Consider the following 22,458-nt stretch of genomic DNA (forward strand, 5'->3'; position numbering starts at 1 on the left):
CTGCGCCACCAGGGAGGGCCCAATGCTGAAGTTTTATCTCAGGACTAATAGCATATTTTAGATTTGGTAGCATTAGCCAAGTGCTACTTCTCAATGTTCTGAGGGTCACTTTTAGCATATTTGGCCAATGTCTGGAAAATATGCCATCTGCATGACTACTTTGTTGGTGGTCTAATTTGCATTCAGATTCTGAGGGAAAAAAATGATGTTCTGGGTTTTTCTGAGTTTTAGAAAACATGAACATGTGCACAGAGGTTGGTGACTGCAGTGAAGGAAAGAAAAAGAGGAATAAAGCAGGAAAAGAAGACATAGAAACAGGGGTGAGAGAATGAGGGGCTGAGAAACAGAAAAATGGAGCTTTATGCTAAATCGTCAGGTTCCATCATTCATTTTTCTTAGGAAACTCTTCAGGTAATTCATTTAAGTAACTATGTGATTATGTGAAATGGGAAGATGATATTTCCCAGTTTCATTGTAATTCTAATAAGTCACTATCATACCAATAAACGGTTGAAAATAACTGAACTAAATGGTTAGCAAAGTGTGTAACTTTTGCAGGTCTTGGAAAATCAATGAACAGAATATTGATCTTTCACATACTTAGACAACTAAGTTTACTAAATTGGAATTTATCATGCATTTCAAAGATTGCACATTTCATTGACCTTGTATCTGTCCTTCTTGATGATGCTTCTATTTCCTATAACTACATGCTATTTGTTTTGTGGCCACTGGTCAAGTCATCTTTTGTCACTACGCAAATACATAAACTAGAAGCCAAGTCATTTTAGGATTCTCGGGTAAAGATGTTGATTGCAACACAGCTACAACTACCACCATCTTTTATAAAATAAATATACTTCTGCTTTTCCCTGGTGGTGCAATGGGCTAAAGCATAGCACTGCAAGCTAGCCACAGCTGCTTCACTGTGAGTTCAATCCCCGCCCAGGAGGTGATTCACATGACATGGCAGACCTCTCCTGACCTTCCGCTGTTCCCCTCAGCAGTGTATTTTGTCAGTCGGCCTGTTCTGCTCCCCACTCTGTCTCTGTTGAATCCTCTTACCCTCCCATGGTAACTGGCCTGTACCCCAGTTCTGTAAGCATAAATAAATCTTTAAAAATAAACCAATAAATATATTTCTTCCCTTTTGCACACTGGGCCTTCTTGTACTAGTAAATGATTTTGATAGCTAACTCATTTTGCTTAAGCATTTTAAACACCAGGAAAGCAGTTTTCAAACACCAAGCAGCCATGTCCTAAGGTCTGATGGGTATCAGAAATTATTTAGTCTAACACTGTTTAATGCTAGAAAATCAAAATTCAAAGATAGAGATGTTTGCTTAAATAAGCAGAAATTATTCTAAATTCTATTATAACTACATGATTCTAAATGTCATTAGAACAAAAAGTGTATCCAATCTATATCCATTCGACAGTCATGGCAAAGATAATTTGGTATATTAATTATAATAGTGCTTTATTACAAAATATTATCCAACAAAAATATCAGCATAGTCCTTTCAAATTAAGGATTGTCCTCACAATGAGAATAAATAGAAAGAATAAATCATAATAACAAAGTAATTTACATTACTATTTCTCTGGAAAGGTAAAACCGAGTAGGGAGATCAGAGAAAAGGACAAGTAGTTTTGCATATTAATGACAGTGAAGTGAAAGTGTTAAATGTACTTTATTAAGAACCTACCATACAGATTTCTACAAATCCTTTAATAGAAGAAGATTCAGAATAAACTAGTTATCACAAATGAGTAGTAGCCATTGTATCTGGGAATTATTTCTAAGTGTTTTACCACCTACAATATGGACATGATCATACCTGTCCTGAATTCTTCCTCTTAATGTGTTTATGAGATCTAATGTGTACAGGTGGGCAAATATAATGAATTTTCTTCACTTTTGAGTTCCTCATCTACACATTTTGAAAACCCAGTTTTATTTTGTCTTGGGTGACTGTGTGTATGGGCATGTGAATTTGGATGTGAGTTATGTGTAGGAAAATCAGAGGCAAATGCATATATCATTATTTCATTAATTTTACCCCGTTCTTGTAGCTTCTATTATCTTTAATCCCCTTAAAGTTGTGGCAAGATTTCTTTTAAATTACTCCTAACATTATTCAATACTTCCCACATATTAATAGCCATTCTAATAAACTTTCAGAACCATACATTACATTACCTCCAACTAATGATATTGGAACCTGGAGCTATAACATTTTTTTTTTCTTCAAAATAACACAAAATAGCTTAAATATCACAAAATATCTTAAAATATTTATGAAATGAATAAGCAAATGCTATGCCCTTATATTAGATATTTATGGCAATGCACATTCTCTAGCAATATTGAAATGTACACACTATCATCTTGGGTTACTTTTTATTCTATACTATGAAAAAATATGAAATATATAGTAACAGCTAATTGAATGAGCTAATCTATCCACAATTATTAGACTTTAGAAAAGAGGTACACTGTACTGTCACTTACAAGGAGGTTAGAGGAAGGAAAACAGTAGAATAGAAGAGAAGTTTGCTGTGCAGGGGGAAGAAGAGGGCTACAGTAAAGAGGAGGAAAATAAGGGTGAGACAGAAGAGCCGTGGAAAGAAAGAGCCGGGGAAGGAGAGGTGGGCGTGGAAAAGGCAAGATGTCATGAGAGGCGGCAGGAGGAAGAGGAGATTAAAAACATGGAGCTAGGCCTTCCCTGGTGGCGCAGCAGGTTAAAGCACAGCACAAAGAAGCTTAAATCACTTCCGCATGAGTTCGATTCACACCTGCCCCAGAGGTGATCCACATGGCGAGGCAGACCTCTCCTGACCCGCCCGCTGCTCCCCTCAGCAGTGTACTTTATTGATCTGCCTGTTCTGCTCCCCACTCTGTCTCTGGTGAATCCTGTCACCCTCCGCATCTCTGACCTGTACGCCAGTTCTGTACAAATAAATAAATAAATCTTAAAAAAAAAAAATGGAGCTAAAAGGAGGAAGATAAGGACAATAAAAGAAACTGTATATTTTAGGAATTTAGCACAACTCATATCAACTCATTTTGTGTGTACATTGACAAACTTGATTGAAATAAATTCTTTTTATTTACTTAAAGTCTATTTTATCTATCAGCTTGTATGTAAAAAAATATAAGTTGGGATGCACTAAAACTATCTGATACTTGAGCACAGTATATCTGACTATGATGATAGCGTTTGGTTTCAGGAGCTGTATTTACTCATCTGAGCAATAGAAGATGATTCAACACAAAACTAAATGGAGCATAATGAGAGGAATATCTTTCATGAAAGATTTTAGGACATGTGCAATTTTCAAAATAGATAATAATTCTATATGCTGGCAATCAAAAATTAATTTCTTAATTCACCACTTAAAGCTAGAATGGAATAGAATATACAGAGTAGAAATAGAAACATAGAGAGTTGTTCACTTGATGTTACACCAAGACAAAATGAAATTCAGAGAAGATAAGGTCTCTTCAACAAATACTATAGAAACTGTCTGTAGACCAGCAAGGAACCTTCTTCCATAGTACACATTTTTGGTATACCTGTCAGATTCCTTTTGGTATATTTACCAGATTTGAGTACAACTTTCTTATGCATCATCATGGTTTTCTAGAAGCAACCACTCCTGAACACTTAGCCTACTTTTCTAAAACATTTAGAAAACAAAAGTCTCTCCAACATCTGATTCCCACTCCCAAAATGGGCAGCCTGCAGCTGATGGGTCACTGTAAGTAGCAGGAGACATGAGCCTACTTTTCTGACCTTAAGAAGTGTCACCTCTGTGGTACAGTTATGCTCCAGGGCAACTTTCAAGATCAATCTGAGTCAGGGCCTTCATTTGAATGGCAACCTTGTTTGGTTTCTTTCCCTGTTCACTATGCTTCCCCACCACTTGGTTGATTTCTCTTGGGAAATCAAGAGAAATCCTTAAAACACTTGCACAGAATTATTGACTCTAGATCCACCTTTGAAAGAGCCCAGCATCAACCACTCTTAAGTAATATTACTTACAGAAATATTTTTAAGATCAAAATGTGAAAACTAAGTCTAGAAAATTTTAGAACAAAATGTAGGTGAGAATTGCTTCAAGGCCTTTGGTTAGGCAATGATTTCTGAGACAGGACAAAAATGTTACCTATAATACAAAGCAAATAGGATGGCATCAAACTACGTTTTACTGATGAAACTAAGTAACCCATTTTAGTGACGGTAAAAAGTTACAGGTTGGTAGAAATTATTCACAATGAATATACCTGACAAAGGACCAACATTTAGAGTATATAAAGAAACCAATAATATTTAAAGCAATAATAAGGTGAGTGACATCAGTAAGATGACAGTATAGATGGCCCTGACTTCAGTAAACTTGTACCTATTCATCACAATAAGTTTAAGAATATTAAAATTATCCAAACATTTTTGACCACAGTTTTATAAGGTTAGATATCAAGTATAAGAAGGAAAATGGAAAGTCACAAGTACATGGAGATTCAACAACATGATACTGAATATAGTTACACCAAAAAAATCAAAGAAGTGAAAAAAATTCTACATGAGATGAATGAGAATGAGAATGTCCCTGCTCCGGAGGTGACCCATATGGTGCAGCAGACCTCTCCTGACCCGCCTGCTGCTCTCCTCTGCAGTGTACTTTGTCCATCTGCCTGTTCTACTCCCTACTCTGTCTCTGGTGAATCCTCTCACCCACCACACCTCTGGCCTGTACCCCAATTTTGTATGCATAAATAAATAATAAATCTTATATATATTAAAAAAGTAAAAATAAATAAAATAGTCATATATGACAAAGAAGGTTTGGTTCCTCAAAGTATAAGGAGAGTAAGTATTTATATGCCAAATACTGGAAGACCTACATATGTGAAACAATTATCTATAGAACTAGCAGGAGAAATAAACAACATACAAATAGGGGATTTGAATATCTCAGTATCAACAAAGTACAGATCAGACAGAAAAACAGTAAGAGAATGGTGAACTTGACTAACACACAGACAAGTGAACTTACTAGACTTATTCACAGACCACCCCACCCAGGAGCAGAATGGTCATTGGAAGTGTACTCAGAAAATGCTCATGTGGCAGACCATGAGTGCTATGGTATTGGAAAAACTATAGTGACTGTACCTCAGGGAAAAATTCTATATTGTGAAAAATAGACAAGGGAGCATAATTTTTTTTTTAAAGAAAATGTCCCAGGATAAATAACATTTTAGGCCAAAACCAAAATTTAACAAATTCTAGAAAATGCAAACTGTATTAAATCTCTTATCCAAGCACAATGGCATGTCTACAAGACATTCAATAACAGTTTATTTGTAAATTTGCAAATAAGGATAAATTAGCAAATTGAGAATAAATATATACAGAATAAATTAAGCCTAATATTAAATTAGTAAATTAGCAAATTTACAAACATATGAAAAAGAAACATCACTTTCCTGTATAGCTATTGGGTCAAGGGAGACATAAAAAGGGAAATTAAAAAAAATTCAAATGAAGATAGAAACATATTTCAAAACCTGTAGGCTTCAATATATTGGTTCTAAGAGATGTTTATAGCTGTAAAAATTCGCATAAGAAAAATATTCTCAAATTAATAACTCAGTATCAGACCTCAAGTAAATATATAAAGAATAAATTAAGCCAACATTATCAAAATAAAGTCAGTAATAAAGATTAGAACAGATAAGGAAAATAGAAAATATCAGTCAAAAATTGGTTTATTTGAAAACAAAGTATTAAAAACTCTGGTTAGACTAATGAAGAAAAAAAAGGAGAGAGACTCAAATAAAATTACAAATAGGCCCTCCCTGGTAGCGCAGCGGGTTAAAGCACAGCATTGCGAAGCTAAAGCCGCTTCCGCATGAGTTTGATTCCCGCCTGCCCCGGAGGTGACCACATGGCGTGGCAGACCTCTCCTGACCAGCCCACTGCTCCCCTCAGCAGTGTACTTCATAGATCTGCCTGTTCTGCTCCCCACTCTGTCTCTGGTGAAGCCTCTCGCCGCCCCTGAGCCTCTGGCCTGTACCCCAGTTCTGTATGCACAAATAAATAAATCTTAAAAAAAAAAAATAGAAAAAAAAATTACAAATAAAGACAAAACATAACAACTGACACCACAGAAATACAATGAATCATAAATGACTACTTGAAACAATCACATGTCAACACTGGACAAGTTAAAAAAATGAATAAATGTGCAGAAATAACCTATCAAGATTGGATCATGAATAAACAGAAAATGTGAACAGATAAATGAAGGAAGTAGAATCAATGATCAAAAATCTTCAACACAGAAAATCCCAGGACCAGATGGCTTTATTGGCTAATTCTTACCAACATTTAAAGAAGAATTAATGCCAACACATTTTAAATTATTCCAAAAAATAGAAGAGGTGGGAATACATCCAAACCCACTTTACAAGGCCAGCATTACCTTGATACCAAAGCACAGAATAGGAAAATAATCAAAAAAATGAAAAGGCAACCTATGTTAAAGAAATATTTATAAACCTAATATCTGTGGGGAGTTTACATCTAAATTATGGACAGAATACATACAACTCACTAGGAAAATATCAAACAACCCAATCAAACAAATGGGTAAAGAACCTCAACAGACATTTTTCCAAATGAGGCGAAACTATGGCCAAAAGAATGTGAAAATATGCTCAAAATCTCATCACCAAGTAGATACAAAAGAAAAGTACAGAGAGAACTTGCTTTAACACCTGGTATTATGTCAATCAACAACAACAAAAAAGGAAATGTTGGCAAGAATGTGGAAAAATCCTTTACATACTGTTGGTGGGAAATGAATTGGGACATTTCATTTGGAAAACATCATGGAGATGTGTCAACAAATTAAAAATGTACTATGATATGGTTTAGAAGTCCTATATTGAGGTATCTACTGAAAGATGTAAAATCACTATTTAAAAGAGCGATCTATATCCCAATGTGAAATTTAGCATTATCCACAATGGCCAAGACAGAGAAATAACCTAAGCATCCACTAAAAGTTAAATGGATAAAGAAAATTTTTTTTAAGGAAATGTATGAAAAATGACACATTGCTTAGTAATACTAATACATTCTGAGAAACAAATCCATAAGCAATTTTGTCATTGTGTGACATTCAGAGTAGAACTACTTGAATTTTTGTTGAGATAGGTCATTACTACCTAGGCTATATGACATAGTCTATAAGGACTGCCATTATATATGTGATCTGTCATTGACTGAAGCACTGATAAATGACACGACTATAGATATACAAGACTTTATTTAGTCATAATCTTCCCATATATAGAAACATGTATAAGCATTGAGGGCATTAGTCTAAGTAAAATAAGTCAGAGATAGACAAATTATGCTATTGATTATATATAGAAAAGAAATGTTGAATTCATACAAAACAATACAATAATAGTTGCCCATGATAGAGTGTGGGAAAAATTGGTAATTTTTGATGAATGGACCTATACTTTCAATTATAAGATGAGGAAAACCTGGGAGGCTAATCTTACAGTTAATAATACTATTTTGTATGTTTGAAATTTGCTAAGAAAGTAAATACTAAAATATGTTCAACACAAATTAAAATAATGGCTATATTAAAATAATTTTATTGTGGAAATCATAGCACAATATTTATGTTTAACAAATGATCACATTTTATACCTATAACCTTACTCAGTGATGTCAATTATTTCTCTCAGTCTGGAATAAACACCAAAATACAAAAGAACCTCACCTCCCTTTTAAAACACCGAAGTTAATAAATGAATTAAAAAATACATACCAAAACTTGAAAAGGAATTTTACAAAGATGCAATTTAAATTGGCTCATAAGGCTATGAAAATTTAGTTACCATTAATCATCAGGGAACTGCACATTATAATCAGTGAGATATTAGTACACATCTGATAATATTTATAAAATTTAAAAACACCTAACATGGATGAGGCTGTATTAAAATTGGAAATCTTACTTAAAGCTGAAAGTATGGTATGGTAAAGTGGTCCTATAAGTTCAAAAATTGCTTGAATAGTTCTAATAATATAAAACAATCCAAAGACCAAGCTTTCTGCACTTAATTATGAAATTAGTGCATGTATCCAAAAAAAAACTGACAGAATGTTCACAGCAGCTATATTCATAGGCACGCTGCACTAGAATTATTAGATATCAAGAGACTATAAAAACAAATGATGTTATATTCCCACAATAAAATACTAGTTAGCAACAGGAAAGGGCAAGCTACTGGCCTCCTCAAAAACATTCACAAATGTTATGAGACATAAGAGTGTGTATACTCTATTGCTCCAGTTATGAAGTGCTAGGCGGTCAAAACTAACAGATGTGATAGCATTAAGAATAATGGGACAGGGAACTGGTTGCAAAGTGACATCAGTGCACCTGCAGATTACTGGAACTGGCCTTTTGGTGGTTATTCACCTACACAAAATATAAAACTAAATCAAACTGTCTGATTAATACTTGTGTATTTTAATGTATGAAATTTATGCCTCATTAGAAGACAGTTAACTATTCCTAGAATTGGAAAGAGAAAATGCACATATAAAATACAAAATCACATATCATGGATAATAGTAAAGTGCAACAGGGATAAACAGTATCTGATGAAAGAGGAAATAAGAATTAAGAACAGTTATGGCTTTAGAATATGTTAAAGCACCTGAAATTAGCATTTTGTCATAACAGATTAAGGGCATTTTTCCAATGTATTGTGCCAGTGATTCATAATTATATCACAATTAAAGAGTATTAGTCTTAAAAGAAAAATATTATAATAGGAAAATATTAATATTTTCTATGTGAAAATCCATGAATAATATATAGTTATTCAAGATACAGAGTTGATCAAAGTCATCGAAATCTGTAATTTCAGGTTACATTGACAAAGTTAGGTCATTTAGGGAAGAAATAAAATAAGCTTTTTTATTGCATTTTAAAAAAATAATATAAGTTTATTTTTACATAATTTTGTGCATTTTTCCATCTAAGCTGTAATCCCCTTGGGCTTCCCATCACCAATTTCCCATGTGTCATCATCATAGTCCAGTGCATTTCCCTCCCCCCACTGTCTTTGATCCCATTCCCCAAGCCAAATATATTTGATAAGGAAAGTTCATAGTGCTTTTTCATAAACATTAGCTGAGAAATATGTATTAAAGATATTTTATATGAGGTAATATAATTATAGTGACACTAAATTACTCAAGAGCATAAATAAATATAAGGCATAGCCCATAAAGCAACTGGAAACAATAGGAATATCAAGGACCATTTTGGTAAATCATGAAATAACAGAAAGTGCCAGTTATAAAAATTAAAATTTACCAAAAAGTCAATTTAGACTTGAAATCAAAGTCTTCTTTAAAAGAAAATAACATATAAAGATTAGTAAAAATAAAAACACAAAGAGGTTACAAAAGTGGTTAAAGCACAGCACTATGAAGCTATCCACAGCCATCGCAGCACAAATTCAATCCCTGGCCAGGATGATAACCCATATGACCCAGGTGACCTCCCCTGACCCACCAGCTGCTCCCCTCAGCAGTGTGTTTCAGTGCAACTGCTTGTTCTGCTCCCCTCTCTGTCTCTGGTGAATACTCTCAGCCCCTGTACCTGTGGTCTATACTCTACTTCTTTTATGCATAAATAAATAAATATTTCAAAAGAATTAAAACACAAAGAAAATGAAAGCATAGAGAACTTAAACAGAAAATGATATGAGAAACCAAACATCAGTCAAAAATTACTGAAACAAACAGTTATGAACATAATTCTGTAAAAGAGCACAGTATCAAACTATAGAAATAAAATCCAATTATGAAGGCAAGAAGATTTTGACATAAATGCAGCTAAAATAGCATACAGTAGTAGACTGCTGCCAATATATAACATTTCAAGTTGACTAGTGACATGTACGGACACAAAGATATTGCAAAATGCAATAAATAAGAGTTCAATATTGTTATACATATACACATATTCTGAGAAGGCAATAACTCATTTTTTAAGCACAGTGAATGTTAACAAATGTTGATTGTGCAACAGCTTCATCCCCAAAACAACCCTCACTACTCAAATGCAAACAAGTTAATAAATCATAATTACATAATAAAGCCTTTGAGGCTAAAAGTTTAAATAGACTTTATAAGACAGCTCTTTAGACCAAAGGATGGGTCTAAATAAATGCAAAAATGAGAATACTGTATAGCAAATTTAATAAATAGCAATAGAAAGATGAGAAGGAGTTATAACAGACATCTTAGAAGATACTACTATGATTAGAAGAGATACTACTATGATCTTATGCTAACAAATTTGAAAATATAGAAAACATGGGCAAATTCTTGGAAGTGTATGAATCAGGAAGAGAGAAAACCTGAAAAGTCAATTAGGAGTAAGGGAATCAAGTCTTTTGAAAATTCTCCCCCATAACAAAAGCCCAGGACTAAAGGTTTTCTCTAATTAATTCTACCAAACCCTCAAAGGTGAAGAAATACCTAACTTCTTCAATTCTTTAAAAAAAAAAAAGAAAAGAAAAAAAAAGTTGAGGAAGAGGGAATGCTTCCAAGCATATTCTATAAGGGAATGCTTCCAAGCATATTCTATAAGGGAATGCTTCCAAGCATATTCTATAAGGACATTAACATTTTTTCTACATGTATTTATTAGTAAGAACTTTTTAGTAGTTAAAATCAAATAAAACAATTTTACTATTTTCCTTATCTTAATCACATTATGATGATTTCATCTAAAATCAGGAACAACATAAGATCCAATTCCACCACTATTACTTACATATTGTTGTGAGTCCTGTTTAGGCCAGAACTTTGATACCAAAAACCAGACAAGATTATCCAAAACCAAAAATTACCAACCAATATCCCTGATAAACACAGATGCCAAAATCATCAGCAAAATGTTGACAAGCTGATGATCATGACCAAGTGGGATTTATAACAGACATTCAAGGATAGTTCACTATTTGTGAATCCATCAATTCACTATTATCAGTAAAAAACAAAAATTATATGATCATATCAATAGTTGCAGAGAAGGTATTGAACCTTATATTGGAAGTTTGTGCTTAAACAATTAAGTGAAAGAAAGATATAAAAGGAATCCAAATTGGAAAAGAAATAAAACTCTCATTATTTGTACATGACATAATATACTTAGAAAACCCTAAGGGTACCACAAAACTATTAGAAACAATAAATGAGTACAGGAAAGTAGCAGGCTACAAAATCAATATACCAAAGTCTCTTCCATTCCAGTATTAAACTAGAAGAGAACGAAATTAAGAAAACAATCCCTTTTACATCAAGGGATATACCTAGCAAAGGAGATGAAAGATCTGTTCAATAAAAATTATAAGACATTATTAAAAAGTATATATCTTGTTATACAGTGGGGGTGGGTACAGCTATTTATGTGGAGGTGGACACTGGTTCTTGGTTGTGGCAACACTATTAAGGTCCTTTCTGGGGTCCCAGTCTACAAGTTGGCAGTCTATCTGCTGTTGGGGTATTTGAAAGTGTCAAAGATCCCAAGACCTGGGGCTTCAGAGCTTTCTCTGCTGCCCGTCTCGGACAGTCATGTGCTAGCCCAGTTCCTCCCAGTTCCCTCAGTGAAGGGCAGGCACCTTCTGCACAGGGTCTCTATTGGTACTGGCCACTTGGCTATCTGTGTCTAACCTACCCAATCCCCAGACACCACTTCCATGCCTTTCTCTCAGCCCACCTCCCATCCACTGATTTCTCCATAGAGTCCCAATAATGCAGTCTCTTGTTGATCTTTTAAGTGCAGGCAGTGTTTTCACCTCATCACTGTTCTGTGCTATTTTCTCAGTGCTCCCTTATTTTTGTTAATTATGACTTTTCCTCTTGGGAATGAAGGATGCCTCTTTTTTTTTTTTTAAGATTTATTTATTTGTGCATACAGAACTGGGGTACAGGCCAGAGGCTCAGGGGCGGTGAGAGGCTTCACCAGAGACAGAGTGGGGAACAGAACAGGCAGATCGACGAAGCACACTGCTGAGGGGAGCAGCGGGCGGGTCAGGAGAGATCTGCCACACCATGTGGTCACCTCCAGGGCAGGCGGGAATTGAACTCATGCGGAAGCGACTTTAGATTCTCAGTGCAGTGCTTTAACCCGCTGTGCCACCAGGGAGGGCCCAGGATGCCTCTTTTTTATTCATGAAAGTTTTTCATATTTTTTGTATCAATTTTTATCACTACTAGTAATGTTTTCCTTCCACATTCATTGCTAATTAGGAATAGTGTCTAAACAGGACTCACAACAATATGTAAGTAAGCTTATCTGTATTACATAGACCTTAAATCCACCAGGTTTTCTAATGAATTCTACAGGCAGTTTTAGTAGTTTACATTCTTAGTTTTTCCTTATCATTTAATCATAGATTCTACACATTACCACATAACCTATGGATAATTATCTTGTTTGACATTAACATTTTCTCTACATGTATTTATTAGTAAGAACTTTTTAGTAGTTAAAATCAAATAAAACAGTTGTACTATTTTCCTTATCTTAATCACATTATGATGATTTCATCTAAAATCAGGAACAACGTTAAGATCCAATTTCACCACTATTACTTACATATTGTTGTGAGTCCTGTTTAGATCATTTAGGGGGGGGGGAATACAATCTCCAAACTGGAGAAGAAAAACTAAATTATCACTACATGACATGCCAGTATTTAAAGAGACTAACAAAGTTGCCAATGAAAAATTATTAGAAGTGGTGAGCAAATATATTAAAACAGCAGTATACAGAATTAAAATACAAAAGTATTTTTCTATATGCAAACAAAGTAGTCAAAACAGAAATCAGGAAAACAATCCCATGGATTCCAGATACCTTGGAATAAATTTAACCAAATATGTGAAAGATAAAATAATAGTAAAAAACAAAAATGGAAGCAACATGCTGTCAATTTCAAACTGTACTACAAAGTGGCAGTAAAAACAAAACAAAACAAAACAAAACAAAAAACACCAGACACACATATTTGAGCTAATTTATGATGCAAACAACAGGCAAGGCAATTCTCTTTAACATAGGGTGTTGGGCTAACCGGACAGCCACAGGCAGCAGAATGAATCTAGACTACTATATAACGCTATACAAATATCAAATCAAATCAAAGACATGGATGTAAAACCTGAAGCCATAAAATGCAGAGAAGAAAACACAGGCCATGTACTCCTTTACCATCAGATTTAGAGATATCATTAGGGACTCACTGCCAATGGCCAGAGAACCAAAAGCAAAAATAAACCAATGGAGATAATTAAAAAGTTTCTGCACAATGAAGCAAAATGTCATCAAAAGGAAAATGATGTTTTACGGAGTGGGAAAGGATGTCTGCATATCATATATCCAACAGAGTTAATATTCAAAATATATAAAGAACTCATAAATCTCAACAACAATGAAATCAATAACCTAATCAAAAGTAGCAGTGGACCTGAATGGAGATTTCCCTAAAGAAGACACTGTGATCAACAATATCTGAAAATTGCACATCATCTCTTTTTACTTTGAGGAAACAGAAATCAAAGCAATGATATCACATCAGAGTTGTGAGATTGCTTAAAATTCAAATACAAGAAACATGTTGGAGAAGGTATGGAGTGATGGGAAACCCTTTTCTATTGGTGGGAGTGGAAATGCTAAAGCATTTTAGAAAGTAGTCAGGAGAGCTTCACACAAAATAGAAGTTCCATAGAATCCATTTACCTCACTTGACGATTACAAAAACGCTAATTTGACAGGACATGTACAGTCCTTTGTTCATTGCAGCACTATATATAAATTAGCCAAGGATTTGAAGTGATTTAAGTGCTCATGTAACCTGAAGATGATGTAGTATCCCTGGAATACAACTCATCTATTAAGAAAGACAAAATCATGCCATGAGCAGAAACAGGACTGGCTTACAGAGAATTATACTGTATTACTGAAATAAGCCAGATGGAGAATGACACTTACATGTCGTATACAGAGAAATCAAAGAAAAATGAACTAAATAAGATAAAAACAACAACAACAAGAACAACAAACATTTCACATAAGATCAAATGTTTGGTTCCTGAAAGGGAAGGAGGAAGGGCAATGGATAAATGCAGAAGAAGAAATCAATTCAAATGGTGAAGCATATAATTGGGTTTTTGGTGGCAAACACACAGAAATCTATACAGGTATTGCTTTATGATACACAGCTGAATCTTCCATTATATACAGTGCACTGTTCAATAATTTTTATAGTAATAAGATAAAAAAATAAAACTAGAATATGGAATACAGAAAGCAATAAGTGGAGAAATACTCATTGAAAATTGAACAGAAAAATCTCTTACAATATACAACACTAAATACTAGATTAATAAGATAATTTAAAACAGTAAATCCATGAAAATTTCAGGAAGAAAATTAAGTTTCACAGAAATTAAATACTTTTTATGGCATAATACAAATTGTGTTAAGATTCAACTGCTAGAGGTTTCAGTTGGAAGACTGTAACACACTCCTTCCAGAAATACCACTAAAGTGATAATAATAGGATCATGCAGGGATTTTTAAGGGCACTCAAATGATAATTATAACAATTATGTAAGGTTGCAACAGTAAAAACATTCAGGATAATAGAAAATTCAGGTATTAACTGGTTGAGTTGACCCAAGAGTACTGAATTTTAAAGTAGCAAAGGGTGTATTGCAATTTGATTTATCTATAAAGCCACATCAGAGAAAATTGAGTAGAAAGTAAATCTGAAAAATTAGGGCTCGATACTGGACTACTACCGATTGAAAGTGTATTTCTGAATAATCAGACTCCCATATTCTTGGCCCACTTAGCACAGATCCCTGCCTTCCTCCAGTCTAACTTAAAAACACGATTTATTATTAAAAAAATGAATAAATCAGAATTATCTGTGCTAGGGACAATGATTACAGCTGAATGTAGAACTACTATTTGGAAAATAAACGGGTTTGGTAAAAGGTTCACTATAAAATAAATATTGTGATTGTATAGAAGTTTCCTGTTTCATTCTCAGAATATTGTTGACCAGCATGATATTACCCAGATAACATTCTCTGGAGGCTAAAACCCACCCAGATCTGCAATAATTTCTATCCTTACTTTTAAAAATATATTTCTTTCCATTCCCTACTCTCCTTTAAGACCCTAATAGTTACGTTACCACTTGTTAAAATTCTACAGATCACTTAGTCTCCACTCATTTTATTCTCATCTTTTTTTCTTTCTTAGTTTTAGTGCTGTTTCTTATTCTCATGTCTTAAGATTTACCTATTTTTTTTTTCTGCAAAGTCTAAAGTGTTTTTACAACTGTTGGTAAAATTTTCATTTCATATATTGAAATTCAGATCTCTAAAAGTTATATATACTTTTCAGGATTCTTCTATTTCATTCCTCATCATGTTTACATTTTCCTTTACATTCCAGAGCACACTTAAAACGCTATAACTATTTGACTTCTTTAACTTGAATTTTCATAGTCTTCAATTTCTGGTTCTGCTTCTGTAAACTAATTTTTCTCTTGCTTATAGGTCACATTTTTTAGCCTGCTTATATATACTGCTACATAAGACAACATAAGATACATACTCTGCTCTTAAGGTATAACTCTTGCTAGGTCATTATCAAATGTTCTGATGGTTTGAAGTAGTATATCTATGCTAGCTGAAAGGAATGAGAATGTCTTCCAGACCTTTGTGAACTTTAAATGTATACACCTGATAGCCCTAGGATACATTTTTTTCACTCCATGCATGTGCGAAACTCAAAAAGGCCTGCCCCAATATAGACATCTTGATTTCTTTCTTTGCCTAGTTATATTCTCCCTTCTAATGTTCCTTCAAATTTAAGTTGCTTCTATCTCTCAGGTTTCTGATTCCTGGTTCTTCTCTATGCTCTTACTGGGATCTCATTTCTGGAAAATGAGAAAGTCACAGCAATTGTAAGGCTAATCTCATTTGACTTTTTCTTCCCTTGGTGACCTCAGTTCCAAGATACCTATTGTCTGATATCTGAAGATTTCTTTATATATTTTACTTTTTTGTAAGTTGGTTACAATGGAAGCATAAGCCCTACTCAATCTAAGATAACCCAATGGTTTTCCATGATAGAAAAGGAAAGTTCTCTGCCCTCTTGCATTCTATCAGCCTTGCAGTTGTGGTGGTTTAATCACTAGTTCATACATGTTTCACACTTCTTACGAGAGAGGTGAGAGTGTGAAATTGACCCACTATTTTATACTTCAAATTAGTGGTAGTGAAATTCAAAGAAACTGTACTGATAAGAATGATAAAAACATATTAAATTAAAAGAACTGTAACAGTGCAGAAACTGCTTTTATTGGATTGTAATTTGCTGCTATACTGCATGCATGAGGCACCTTTCTGCAAATGGTCTGGAAATAAGGATGCTTCTAAGGTGATATTAAACCTCACTGCATATGAAGGTAAAAATACTTCAAGTCCCCAAGTGATGCATTACTACCTTCTGATAAGAGCCAGTATTAATTTATAAGAAGCAACCTGAATTTACAGTCCAGAATAAAGAAAATTATCACCATTCTCCTCTGGATTTCAGTTGTAAGGGAAAGAAAAGCACTAGGCAGCATGAGGTCATGGTCATTATCCATGTCCTGCAGGGACAAACTCAGGTTGTCATCTGCATGTTACAGACAGTAAGGTGAGGCAGATGAAGTGCATGGAGTTCAATGTTAGTAATAAACATTGGGTAAATTGCTTCCCAGGAAACATAATATTTAGAAGTAGTCTTAAGGAGAATAAAATGTTGAGACATCAGTAATAAAAAAAAATTATAATAAAAATCCTTTACAATAATAACACTGGAATAGCAGTAAACAAAAGGTATTTTTCTTAATCTCAAATGCTTAATTCTTATTAGAAAACTGGCACACATTTCTCTTTCTCTTTTAACGTTATGTCTTGCCTGAAGGGGTAATAACAGTCTGTCTCTTTCAGTTTATATATGCACATTGGTTTTCACGAGAACATCTTGTGCAATTGACATAGTGAAGAATAAAGTATGGAAATAAGATGTATTTGGTAGGATCTAGACTTGACTACACCTAAACACTAGGTAGTTTCTTTTTCAAGGTTTTTTTTTTTTTTTTTTGGTGACTCTCTTCTTCAGAAGTTGTCCTAGTGATAAAGCAAAAATTTGTTTGATCATGAAGACGCACATGGATGACTGTTTAAAGAGTTTCCCATTCCCACAGTGTGAGGGGATACCTGACTATAGTGTTAGCCAGCCTTTGATACATTCAGCTGGAAGTGAATCAATTAAAGTTCAATAGGTTTGCTAAACTTAACTCATCTTTCTAGAGAGGGTTTTAAAAGACTTGCTTCTGTAAAGTGTACATCAGCATGGAAATTCATCTCCGAGACCCTCTTGGCTTTTTCTTGTCAATATCATTGTTTGAGAAACGCCTTGTTAAGCCTCCAAGGAGAGTCATAAATCAAAAATCGGTATTAGTCAATGGAAAATTTCTGTAGGGACTAGTAGCAGCAAAAAGGAGATTCATATTCTTTAGATATGTCAAGTTTGATAAATCTATGAATGCAGACATTTATAAACTTCTTAAAGAATATATGATCCTCTAAATATTTACCAACATAATTTTGAAGTATGAAGTTTAAGGATGTAAACTAGAAATGTATGTAAATAAGAGTGATACTTGGTAATAAATACTGAACTATTGAATAAATACATCTTGGTTTTGACATACATGTATATTTATGCTCATACCCCCCTCAGAGTCCATAATATATATTTACCTGTGCAATTCTATAATTTCCTTTTATATTAATACATTCTAGAAAGGTGACTATATAAAGTGAGCAAAAAAATTATATTTATCATAAAGTATATGTCCATAAATAGGACCAAATAGGAAGATGAAAATAAGCATAACTCATGGCTTTCCATTTTCTTCAAATTTTGTCCTGAATTTTATTTTTTGCTAGATCCATTTGTAGTCTTCAGTTTTCTCAATATAGTTAAAATAGTCCCTAAACAATTTGTAATGCCTCTGTCTTGTTTGCTTTTCAGTATGCTTTGCAATTGGTATTTTCTGTAAGGTCAGTTAACCTATTCATTCAAAGTTATCGTTCTGATTTTTTTTTTTTTTAGAAAACTTCTATTAAATTAAGCAGAATTCATTTTCAGCAAAGGAGGTGATGCTTTGTTCTATAAGGTAAAATAATAACTAGCTTAGTATGTGTGGGTGTTGAGGGTAGGGAGATTGCCAGAATGCCTTAGAACTCACTACCTGTCTCCTCTTTCACAACCATGTCAAAAACAATGCAACCCAGGGCTTTGAATACTGCTGCTGCTTTAAAAAAAAAAAAAAAAAAAAGCAAATGCTCTATGCTCAGCACTATTAAGCTGGCCACAACTGCTTCAGCATCAGTTCAATCCCTAGATCCCTAGCTAGGGAGGTGACCCACATGTGCAACAGACCTCTCCTGTCTGACCGCTGCCCCACTCAGCATGTACTTCTTTGATCCTTGCTGTGTCTCTGGTGAATCCTCTCACCACCCACACACCTCTCTGGCCTGTATCCCAGTTCTGTATGCATAAATAAATCTTTTTTATTTTAAAGCAAACCCAAATTAAGTTATACTTTATGCTATTTATTTTATACCTAGTATCTCTACTCCTTAAAAGAGAATTCCACAGCAAAAACTTACAAGTATGAGGAATTAGGCCATCATCACCCACAGAAATTGCACTAGGACATAAGATGTATCCTCTTTCCCAATTCCTTTCCTCCCTTCTTTGGCAAACTAATCAACTGAAGTACAGAATAAAGGTATTTTTTCAATGGTCAACAAATGATTGTATTAAGGTGTGATAGAGAAATAACATGATTTGTGTGTATTGACAGGAGCCTATGACTCAAAGATTGTTCCCCAAAACAGAAGAGTTGGCTCCAGCTGGAACCCTGAGAAATACAGATGACTGGGCTTCACTCCAGAGATTCTGGAGTAGAATCTTTGCAGCCAGACTGAGGACTAGGTGTGTTACTGTGTGTTTTAACACACTGAAATTCCATTTAACTGCAGGCACGATCCAGCTGCTAACTTTGCTATAACCTGAAGGAGCATTGTCAAAGACTGTGTAAGTACCTCTGGTGTTGGGCAGTATACAAGTTATTAAAATAAGGCAACATATCTAGAGAGGGAAAATTACTTGGTAGGAATCCCCATTAAGTCTTTATTTATACCTGAGAGCAGTGTGGCATCTGAGAAAGAGCTAAGTCGTGTGGCCACAGAGAAGTGACCATAGATAAATGTCTCACAAAGAGTGCAGGAAATGTGGCATAACAATATAATGCTATAAAAGTCCAGCCCAGGGTTAATAACATAGGATAGCTCAATGGGTAGTTATTATTAATATTTAGTAGGTACAGGAGCAGATAAAAGAACAACCTTCCCACTGTGGGATGATGAGTGAGTGAGGACCTAAATCATTCAGACACATGAAAGAAGATGAAAAACCTTCTTTACCTCCAATTTCTATACATTCCAAAACTAGAGTTAATATGTTTGGTAAGCAAACTTTAAAGAAAATTGCCTCTCAGGAGCTGGAAGAAGCAAGCAGAATGCTGGGCCATCACAGCACTTCATAAAATACTCCTACAAAAAGTAAATTTGCTCAATGGCTGGACACCTTGATATAACAGGGCAGCAATTTTATTGCTAAGTTGTCACAGTTTAGTAATGTAAGCAAATTAGAGAAAAGTGCCAAAGATCTTGGCATCTGTATTTAATTAAATTATTCAGGTTGATGATTCTTCTGCAAGTTGATTAATAGAGAACATGTGTGACCCCAGTTTCTAAGGTATGAATGTGCTTCATCATACAAACAGCTAAAAAGTAAGTTTTTTTTTTCTTAAAAAGAATGTTACATCTGAAAGAAAGAATTACTGAATCTAAATCTATCTTAACACTTCTAAGATAAGTGAATTAAGGATTTCAGAGCAAAGGTTCTGATTTTGTCAGTCAGAACTAAGTTCATTCCCAGCTCCATCACTTGCTAAATGTGGATCTTTCTGCAAGTTGCTTAGTCTTGAGAATCACTTTCCTTAACTGTTACAATGGGAGCAGTATTATTAGGTTCACAGTAGGATCATTTCAAGGATCATCCTTTCGTCTTTGGGAGTAACATACAGTTTGGGTGTAATAAGTGCTCAATAAATGTCAACTTTCATTATATTTGAGTTACACAAGAAATAAATGCTTTAAAGACACAAGCACTCCATTCCTACAAATTTGTCTTTTTTCATCTTTCTATTATATTGTTCTATCTCCAAAGATAACTCAACAAAGAAAAAATGATAACAAAAGGAGCTCTCTTCCAGGAATAGAATTACCGAAGTTTAATAGATTAGGTAACAATAAGTAATATGGAACTGATAAAACTGAAAACACAAGAAATTACCTTATTTCAAAAGTATTTTCCATTTCTATACAAATATTTTATACAATTTTCCTACAAATTCTCAGTATCACCACTGAACACAAATTATCATGAATTATTCCTTTTCTAATGTTCGGAGTCATATAATATGTTCATTTAGCTTTCTTATATTTTTAACACTTGAGGCAGAAACATAAATCAAAAATACCATAACTTATCTTCTGAGGATATTGAGTTGAATCATGCTACATGAATACTTATTTGGCCATATCCTTGTTATATTTCCATTTTTTTTTTTTAAGGAAAAGACAGACTAATGGTTTAGATTCTAAAAAAGGGTTTTTGTCAGCTTTAGAAGAATATGGTAAAAGGACTCCTCTTTAGGAAAATTGCAAAGGCAAAAACAGATTATCACTAACAGAAGCTAAATTACACAGGGAAGAAGAGCTACTAAGATATAATTGATTTTGCCAGGATAAAAATGAAACAGACCAAGCAATTATAATGAGAATCACTTTGGTACTAAAGAAGACCCTTTAACAATGGGTATGCATTCAAATTTTAGTGATCATTATAAGCTCATTTTTCCTTGCTCCTGTTCCCATGATAAAGGCCTTAAATTGCTCAGACCCACTTGCTAAAATTTTTTTCTTTGCTTTTTTAGACTAAGGAATCTCCCCATGTTACTAGAAGAATGCAGTGCGGAGCAGCTCGTGCAGGTGCAAAAAACAACAGTGAAGGCAAGCCTGGCCCATCAGAGCAACGACGAAGGAAAAGAACTCACCTGTGGGCACTGGCTCCAGGGTCCCCAATCAGACATGACACATTCACTGGGACAGAGCAGGGAGCAGGACTGGGCTTCCGGTGGAATTTCCTCCTGGTTGCAGAGCCTGTTATCCACGGTTCTACCTTCACTGTCCCCAGTGCTCACACATCTGCAAGGCAACATTGCAAGGCATCTTGGTTATTTGAAACAGTGAAGAGGACCTAAAAATAGATGTAATGAAACTTAGTTGCCTGCCCCTCTAAGACCATTCAATGTAAAGTAAGATGAAATGGGTATAAAAGGGTCCCTCCCTGGTGGCACAGTGTTTTGGTTAAAGCTCAGCACTGTGAAGCTGGCCGCCACTGGTTTGGTGCCAGTTCAATCCCCAACCCAGAAGTGACCCACACGGTGCAGCACCTCCCTTCAGCAATGCACTTCATCGATCTGCCTTTTCTTGCCTCCCACTCTGTCTGTGGTAAAACTTCTCACTGCCCCTGCACCTCTGGCCTGTACTCTAGTTCTATATCATAAATAAATAAATCTTAAAAAAAAAAAAAAGAAAAAATTCTCTTCAGCCAGTGGCTCTATGATATATTTCTAGTGATAACTAGAGCAGAATTTACTCACCAGAGAGGGAGAGAAAGTGACAAAAATGACACTAGAGACCAACTGTTGCCCCTAAATGTTTTTTTTTTCTTTTTCAGGTTTTTTTTCTTTTTTTTTTTATTTACATTTTATATATCTTCTCTTTTTTCTCTTTTGTACAATGTTTGCTTTCTCCTTTCAGGTAAAAATAAAAAATCCCCACCACCAATTCATCCCTGCACCATCACCATGGTCCTTTATGCTCATGTTTTGATCCCTTAAGAATTCTTAATCTAAAGAGACCTAAGATATATTTATTTATACTTGGCACAGAGTGAATTTTCTTCTTCTTAACAAATCTTGGAGGCTCTTCTCTTTACATGAATCCCTTCCTTTGTAATTGCTACAGACTTCACAGTCCCTGGCACTCTCTTAGACCTTTTCTCAAATCTGTCCCACATAATTTAAACTTCCCTAATCTTTGTCCAATATACTCAAGGTCA

The 22,458-nt window shown here is 34.5% G+C and overlaps 1 protein-coding gene across 4 annotated transcripts in view; it reads right to left on the bottom strand.

Moving 5' to 3' along the window:
• Nucleotides 1-22,458, bottom strand: part of THSD7B (thrombospondin, type I, domain containing 7B) — a 792,320-nt gene that overhangs the window by 64,714 nt on the left and 705,148 nt on the right. For all 4 annotated transcript variants that reach the window (XM_012728237.1, XM_012728251.1, XM_012728256.1 and 1 more), the window contains one exon: nucleotides 21,389-21,539. In XM_012728237.1, coding sequence (XP_012583691.1) covers nucleotides 21,389-21,539 — 151 coding nt within the window. The remainder of the gene's footprint in view (nucleotides 1-21,388; nucleotides 21,540-22,458) is intronic.

This window comes from Condylura cristata, unplaced genomic scaffold (genome assembly GCF_000260355.1).
Source record: "Condylura cristata isolate star-nosed mole 26May11 unplaced genomic scaffold, ConCri1.0 scaffold00002, whole genome shotgun sequence".
Taxonomy (NCBI): Eukaryota; Metazoa; Chordata; class Mammalia; order Eulipotyphla; family Talpidae; genus Condylura; species Condylura cristata.